General features: G+C 37.7%; 1 protein-coding gene across 1 annotated transcript in view; it reads left to right on the forward strand.

Moving 5' to 3' along the window:
- Positions 1 to 7,023: 7,023 nt before the first annotated feature.
- Positions 7,024 to 8,760, forward strand: part of LOC107589032 (centrin-3-like) — a 4,897-nt gene continuing 3,160 nt past the window's right edge. The window contains exons 1-2 of the mRNA XM_016277327.1: positions 7,024 to 7,207; positions 7,620 to 7,755. Coding sequence (XP_016132813.1) covers positions 7,191 to 7,207; positions 7,620 to 7,755 — 153 coding nt within the window. The 5' untranslated portion in view covers positions 7,024 to 7,190. The remainder of the gene's footprint in view (positions 7,208 to 7,619; positions 7,756 to 8,760) is intronic.

Raw genomic sequence — 8,760 nt, forward strand, 5'->3', positions numbered from 1 at the left:
CTGAGGTAAGACACCAGTCCAGTCTGTGCTGAAACGCTACTGTCAATCAAACTATCGTGGGAGGGGCCTGTCTGTGTGACGTCACACAGACAGGCATCTGAGATTGGCTCGATTTGAGAAAGGGGTAAAGATTTTAGTAGAATTTAGTAGAAGAAAAAACCACTAGGTGGATTTTTATCATTATAGGGTGGTTGTGTACACACACTGCCAACACACATTTCAGTTCAAACAACTTGTAAAAGTGCATGTAGCATTATATGACCCCTTTAATACAAAAATTAAAGGAATAGTTCACCCAAAAATGATAATTTGCTTAAAATGTACTGACTCTCAGAACCATCCAAGATGTAGATGAGTTTGTTTCTTCATCAGAACAGATTTGGAGGAATGTAGCATTACATCACTTGCTCACTAATGGATCCTCTGCAGTGAATGGGTGCCGTCACAATGAGAGTCCAAACAGCTGATAAAAACATCACAATAATCCACAAGTAATCCACACCACTCCAGTCCATCACTTTACCCCCTAATATGTCAGTTGATTTTGATGTGAGAGGACAAAAGCGTTATTATGAATTATGGACTAATATTTTGGCCAGAAGCAATAGATTAAACACTTTACTGATGGATTTGTTTCTTACAAACACGCAGCTTTTCAATTCACAAGACATTAACTGATGGACTGGAGTGGTGTGGTGAGTACATTTTCATCCAATTTTCATTTTGGGTCATCTATTTCTTTAAAGACTGTACTAATGCACCATGTTGCCTTTAATGCGGTTTTGTCTAAGCTCGACAATCATCACAACATCATGTGGTGAAAGCTCCCATTAAAGACATATCACACACTTATTTTACTGATGATTGAGGGCTGCTAAGTGCAGATTTCTAGAAGGCCTGATGTGGTTCAATCAAGAGTGTTATGCACTGAATCATGAGTCCGTGAGGGCAGCTGGTGGTTGTGGATTGGATGTTAGAGCGGGTGATAATCTCTGATTTTATGTACCTCTGTGTGCGTCAGACAGTAGCACAGATGTAATTCTCAATCATGTTGTTGTCCTTTAACTGCATATTTTTCCTGCGCTCTGCTGCAACAATCTCCTGAAGATGTTTATGTTTTCTTGAAAACAGCGCTGCATGATTGAAATGCAGCAGGTGTTAAAGCTGCCGTAAGCGATTTAAACCATTTTGCAGATGCGACCACATGCCCACACTTTACACAGACATGTAAGCATAACCAACTTTGACCTCCATAGTATAGACAAAAAATACAATGAAAGTCAATGGGAAACCAAAATTGTTGGTTATCAACATTCTCCAAAATATCTTCTTTTGTGTTCAGCAAGAAAGAAATGCATACAGATTTGTAACGACTATCCCTTTAATAATTAAAAATTACATTCTGCCAAACTTATAGATTGCTAGAGAGTAGCCAAACATTTTGAAGTTCAAAGCAAAATTTCAGATGTTATATGATGATAGTCTGATGATATAATAATTTATTATTTTATTTTCTCTGAGCAAATGATTCAGAGATTCATTTGATGCACACAGACTTTTTGTGAAAAAAAAGACAAAAATAAAAATCTGTCCACCCCAAGCAGGTGTTTTTATGCACATTTTGGAAAAGCCAACATTTTTATGTAACTTTGGAAGTTTCATGACATTTTTCATGCAAAAACTGTACAATCACGGGCTGACTGTACAGTGTCCTTTACCTAACTTCTTGTTCCCACAAGAAAAAGTGGAAGAAGTCTAGAATATTTTTCTCTGGTATACCTTCTCGTGAACCAGATGCCCTGAACCTGTTACCCGTACTGCTGATCTCAGCACTCGCAGACTTAAAAACATACCAGCAGCAACAGAAAGTGAAAGCAGTTGTTCCTCTTATGCAGCAGGAGTAATCAAGAGAACATCTTGTACTGCTGTGAAGCGGCGGGCAGGTGTTACGTGTGCAGAGCCATGCGGGATGGGGGGAGGAGGGGGGTTCGGCTTCACACCTGTGTGAACAACACAAAGCAGAGCAGGTTCATTTCAGGGCAAAAAACAAACCGGCTCGAACCAGATATCCTATCACCAAGCATCAGCTCCTTTCTCACATCACACAGAATTTGTATACCATACTCTCACAGGATAACATCTTCTCATTTGTCTTGAGTGAGAATACGTTAGAGATGTACATGTACCTGCACTCATGTCAGGAGATGCTTGCTTGAATGTTTTTTTTTAAATACAGAACGTGAGGGTATAATTTGTAACCTTTAAGCAACCCAGCTAAGAAACAGATGTTCTGAGAACATTTTCCTAAAGTTCCTATCAAGTAATTAAAGGGTCAAAGATGAAAAGGGGTTTTCAAGCATCAAAACAATAAAAGTTTAATGCAGCTTTAATTGTTTTCGTACATTATAATGTGTCTTGTTTCATTTTTTTTCTGAGCAAAAAATAATGACTATCATACAATTTTCATTTACAGAAAAAAAGCTGTCATTCTGTGTAACAATAGATTATATACCAGAATCATTAGATGACATTAAAATACTCTATTTAAGGATCACAGTGCTGGCCCAAAATACTGTTTGTCACTTTAGGTCTTTACCAATATTTGCCACTATCCTTCAAACCACTAGGTTTTACTCATTTGTCAGCAAGAAGTTTGTAATCATTTAAAATATAATAAAGTTTTGTATGATCACAAATATATTTTTAAAAAGTACAGGTCAGAATAAGTATGTTGAATAGATCAAATGTTTCAGCACTCAGCATTATTATTTCACTGAGGAAGGCCGAGTGCCGAAACGTTTTATCATATGTGCTATTTGTATAAAAAAAAAAATTACAACTCATCAAGAAGTACACAAATGAGTGTGGATCCTGCATTTTTCACGATTTTTATTGATCTACGCATCCAAGTATCTGTTGAGCGCAGGGATTTCACATCTTTTGGATTTGTTGGCCATTTCACTGATACATAAATACACGCTATGCTGAATGACGCTGGAACATTATTTCATTATTTCTTTGACTCTATACATTATTTCTGAATGTGCTCTGAATGTTAAAATGTGCCGTTTTAAAAAATGTTTAATGTTTTTTTTTTCTTGGTTATGTAAATGTTAAGGCAACATTCATTCTGTTACGTCACTGAACATTCTGAAACTTCCATATTGCAACAAGCTTCCATAATGAACACCTCTAATACTAGATTAATTCACCTTTTTTTGTGTGTCATATTACCTACACTCTTAAAAATAAAGGTGCTTCAAAAGGTTCTTCAAGCGATGCCATAGAAGAACCATTTTTGGTTCCACAAAGAACCATTCAGTCACAGGTTCTTTAAAGAACCATCTCTTTCTTGCGTTTTTATAATCTGAAGAACCTTCTTTCGCCACAAAGAACCTTTTGTGAAACAGAAAGGTTCTTCAGATGTTAAAGGTTCTTTATGGAACCATTTAGACAAAAAGGTTCTTCTATGGCATCGTGAAGGGCACCAAATGAGCCAAGGTCGTGACTGGTGCATCTGTATTTTGCTTTGTATGTAAACACACTCATTGTGCACAAATGCAGTCAGTTGCACCTGAATGCAGTTTTCACCATCCTGAGCTATCGCAGAAGATCGGTCAGATGGCCACAGAACAACTGGTCTGTTTTTCTTGGCTTTGGGAGAGATTGGCCGGAGCCCAGGATCTTCTGTGGCGTCATGATTTGGAATTGTGTACACACAGCATCTGCCTTTCCTTCTTTCTCAGCAAGAGAAAACAAGCGAGAAGCCACATGAGCGCATGTGGTCTTTAACCTTCTGCCACAAGAAAAACATCTCCACATGATTATCACTGCAGCGGCCCTGTGAAGTCACATGTCCCTCTGATGACTAGATAAATACGGCTTCTGAAGGAAACCTCACATAAAGTGTTTGTAAAAAACATTATTTGTTTATCCGTTAAAATGTATATTAGACATTAAAATTAGACATTAAAATACCTCACGCACCATCACCTGCACGGCTGCATCACACAATGTCTTCTTTATCCAGTGAGAATGCAACAACAATGAGGGGGCGTGTCTAGAATCACGCCACCACTGAGCTGAAAGAACAGGTATTTGGGGAGGAGCTCAAGCAGTGCAAGATGTACTGTACTTACTGTAACTCATAGTTTTCCCACCACGTAACACAATGAATCAGTAGGATAGACTAACATTGCTAGTCCTTTTAAGTACTTGACAACCATTAATTACATCTTAAATTGAACAACAAACAAAAATGATATATTTAAACAATATTGTATATGTCCTGGAATATAAATATATAATATAATATTAAATTATTATAATGATTAATTTACAGTATGGATATAAATATAATAATGATATGTAATATATAATATTTCATATTAATATATAATATTTAATGATTATAATATTTTAATACATTTGATTACTATCTATCTATCTATGATAAAAATAAGTATTATTTATAGTAAAGAGTCTTTGGATAAAAGCATCTTCCAAATGATTACATTTGAAAATAAATATAGTGATTATTTTATTCAGATTAAATCTAATAACAAACTGTTTAATCTGTATCTACAGGACAAATCCACCTTTCTAACTCAATGATCTGTCTAACACAGTTCTATAACCTTTTCAATAGGCAGATTAAAAAGCAGTCACAGGGTCTTGTCAATGACTTCCTCCATCTCAGAGCAGTAGGTAGTATAATTACCTCTTACAAAAGTAACTGTGAAACCTCTGAAGTCTTCCCTAAATTAATCACACAGACGACAATAAAAAAAAAACTCCCACCCTCAAAGAGCCCTTCAGTGTTGAAGGCAGCACCCAGCTACCGGTCTGAACTAGATAGCTCCAGCCTCAGCAGCATCACAGTAGCTCCTCATCTGCTTTTGTTCAGAATGAGCCAGTCGAAGCCAGTCAAACCTCCCCCACAGATGCATTACCAAGCAGAGCACAACAACACTATAAAACAGTTTTAGGCAAAGTAAAACATAGTAGTGAGCTTCAAATGTCAGGAGGAACGCATTTATACACAGAAGATATTTTAAAATAATTATATATATATATATAGTTATTTTAGTTAATACTCAACATCACAACAGTCTAGCAAAACACAAGCTAGTCCAGATGGTCCAGGCATTTGAGGGTCCTTATGACTGAGATCATTGCACTTACTGTGGCTAATGAAATGAATGGACTGTCACATGACCAGCACTGTCCAATAGGAACAGACTTGCTTCATGGGATACACAGACTCTGTTCTACAAAACTCAAGCAGTGATCTGTCACCGTGTGCATAGTACTATCAGAACTCAGACTTTATGCTTTCTCTTTCGAGACAGACATCATGTACTTTCCGAAACCCTCTTCCTTGAGTCGGTGTGCATGCAAGAGATCAGCTCGAGATCATGGAAATTGTGCAAAAGCTGAGTTGCCAGCAACTGCTCACACCTTGTGTGAGTAATGATTAGTGAGTCTGTGAACAATCCTGTTGTTTTTTAATAGGACACCTATCAACTGTCAACGGTTGCCCAGAGGTCATCTTTGTTGTCACGGTAACAGATTGTTCGGGTTCCAAGTGCTCTAAATAAAATGAGCAAGTTCAGCCAAAACATGAAAGCATGTGGTGCTGCATTCCACGTTCATTTGATGAAATCCTGGGCAAGTGTGCTTTGCATGTTTTCTTTCTTTTTATTTTTGCATGGGCACTTTTCGCAAGTAAGCATGGCTCCATGGTGGATTTGTTCTTCCTGGGTTAAAAAGCCATAAAAGTACACAAGTATGGAGTCAGTACTTTGCACGTGGTTTTGTCACATTCACAGCACAATGTAATTAATGCAATTAATTTAATATAGAATGTTATTATTCTCTCACTGTATTATCATGACTGGTGGCATCAGCACGTTTAGGGAAGTAAGATGGGTGGCTCCCTAACCACTTCCCCTGATGAGCACAACTTTTTTTGTCTGGTCTCAAGAAGCGGTTGTGGGTTTGAGCTTGAAAGGTCTTAAGGTCATATTCAACCAAACCCTAATAGACTCAGTCCTGGAGAAACGTTGAACAGATTAATCCTGTGAAGTGCATGAGCTGTACTAATCAACTTCATAGAAAAGCTCCTAGGGTAAAGAGTTAACTTAAAGAGTTTCTTGCACTTTCTGTTGCAGTTCAAGTTAGAAAGGATCCATGTGAGTGTTGTCATGGTGTAGGGCGTCCTCTGTTGGTGGTTGACTGTAACCACCAAATTGAGGATTAAAAACGTATTTTGTTTTTGTTAACAATTTGCTGTTTAAATATGATCAATAATAATGATATTTATTAATAGCAACAGAAAGTAAAAATGAAATAAAAGGCACTTGTGTCACCAGAGTTTTAGTACATTTTGATTACCTCAATATTTAATCAATTCCAATATTTATTGAAATGTGTGACGATCGGTAAATCGATGTAATTATTATCATCAGTTTATATTGCATTTACATTTATAAAATGTTGCTACTACTACTACAATAATAATAATACCACAGCCATCATATAGTATTTAATTAATATACATATTATATATACTCTCATACACAATCACTTTATTTTATATTAGTTATATTTTATTTATTTATATATATTTTCTTTCTTTTTATTTTCTTTATTTATTTTTTGACGTTTATTCAGGGTTAACAGCCAATGTACAGTGTAGCCTACTTTCCTGAGAAAAATAAAGATACAAAAATGTATTTATTGCTCCTAATGGACTTTCCTGTGTTCTTCAGAGGGATTTATAATATTATATCAATTTATATTTGACAATAGATTATATATAATATTTAAGTAATATTTATCCAAATCTGTCCAATATTATTAACCACACATCATTAATAAATGCGCCGTCGTCGTGACCGCCATCAATTAAGACCGCCCATTCCTGGCCCAGCCCGCCAATCAAACAGGCTCAAACGCAGGTCGGTTTCCAAACAACCAATCACAGATAACGTTTTCCTGACGCCCAGACCTTCGCAGCCAATCGGAAACGTCTCCTTGACAAATCAACTAGCAACGCGCTGCCTTTGGCGACTGGCGTGGCGTCTGTTTTCTGCTAATAGCTGATTAGCTCGGAGAAGACGAACTATAATCTCGTTGTTGGTCTGATTTGGGTTTCAATATCAGTTATTTTTTGCCAAACTGCAAACATGAGCCTGTCTCTAAGGTAATTATGGTGTTTAGTCGATAAAGATTTTATTTAGAGACCAGCTGTTGGTGTGTAGCGTTACTAGCCGGTGAACTGTTGACACTGTATTTTTTATTATTAATAGCAATAATAGTGATTATAACAGTAAAATAATAACACGTATCATAAATAGATTAAGAACTGTAACTCATATTGCCTTACAAACAAGAGCACCATGCATTTACGTCTTTTTTTTTTTGCTATAAAAATGATATATTTAAACGTTAAATCTCAAGTCACCTGCAGTTTTGAGCATCATATGCATGTTCTGTTGGTCCTCAAAATGCTCTTTACGGAGTCAGCTAACAAGTGTGTATGTGATTGAATGGTATCTGAGCTCATGGAAGATCAGAATGAATAAGGTGACTGATTTGCATACTTGTGCTTTCAGGACTGACCTAACTGCTGATAAGAGTAAAAGGAAGAAAAGGAGAGAACTTACTGAGGAGCAGAAGGACGAAATCAAGGAGGCGTTCGAGCTCTTCGACACAGACAAGGATAAAGAAATAGATTATCACGAATTAAAGGTAAAGATCTCATTTTACAAACAGCACACATGTGCAGCGACTATTCATTCATCAGTTTAAAAGTTCAAATCTTAAAGGGGTCATATGATGCTGCTAAAAAGAACATTATTTTGTGTATTTGGTGTAATGAAATGTGTTTATGCAGTTTAAGGTGCAAAAAACACATTATTTTCCACATACTGTACATTATTGTTTCTCCTCTATGCCCCGCCTGTCGATTGTTACAAAGCTCATCATTCTGAAAAGCGAGGTGTGCTGTGATTGGCCAGCTATCCAGTGCGTTGTGATTGGCCGACTACCTCAAGCGTGTGACGGAAATGTTACGCCCCTCACCATATTGTGATGCCGTGTCACGGCCGAGCGATGAGACAAAAACATTCAAAGCCATTATAAACGAGGCATTTGTTGCATCCAGTGGGGACATAATTACGGAATATAGTGACTTATACTGTCTTTTTACGCATTGCGTTGCATCGCGCCGCGTAAACATAAAACCATGTCTGCATTTGTGATCGGAGATATGACAGACAACAAGTGCTTCTCTACACTGCTCAAAACTCGCGTTTGAGTCATCAGTGGCAAATCCTTTAAATATGAAAACATACTTACAGTCTGTGAGTCAGAACAGCCGGCATTGTAGTCTACTCTCCCAGGATCAGGAAACAGTCCTCCATAAAATGCGCTGCACACATCTGAATATTTGGGTTGAAGGGTTCTGGAACAGTGTTGTAAATACAACTTAACCACTGATTTCTAGTCGTGTCCTCTTTTGGAAGACCAAACAAAGTAGTTTTACTTTCACAACGAAACACAGTGTCACACACGGAGGCCTAGAGTGAGCAGAGGCCGGGGGCTTGAGTGAGCGGAGGCGGGCGGGCTTGAGAACGGTGCGGCCGGCGGATTCGACGAAGGAGCGTCCGGCAGGCTTGCGGCAACCACATGTGACGACCCCGGGCTGGACTCTGCTTCGTCCACAGTGAAAGCCGATCCGGCGATCCACAGCAC

The sequence above is a fragment of the Sinocyclocheilus grahami genome, unplaced genomic scaffold (genome assembly GCF_001515645.1).
Source record: "Sinocyclocheilus grahami isolate Dianchi unplaced genomic scaffold, SAMN03320097.WGS_v1.1 scaffold110.1, whole genome shotgun sequence".
In the NCBI taxonomy this organism is placed as follows: domain Eukaryota; kingdom Metazoa; phylum Chordata; class Actinopteri; order Cypriniformes; family Cyprinidae; genus Sinocyclocheilus; species Sinocyclocheilus grahami.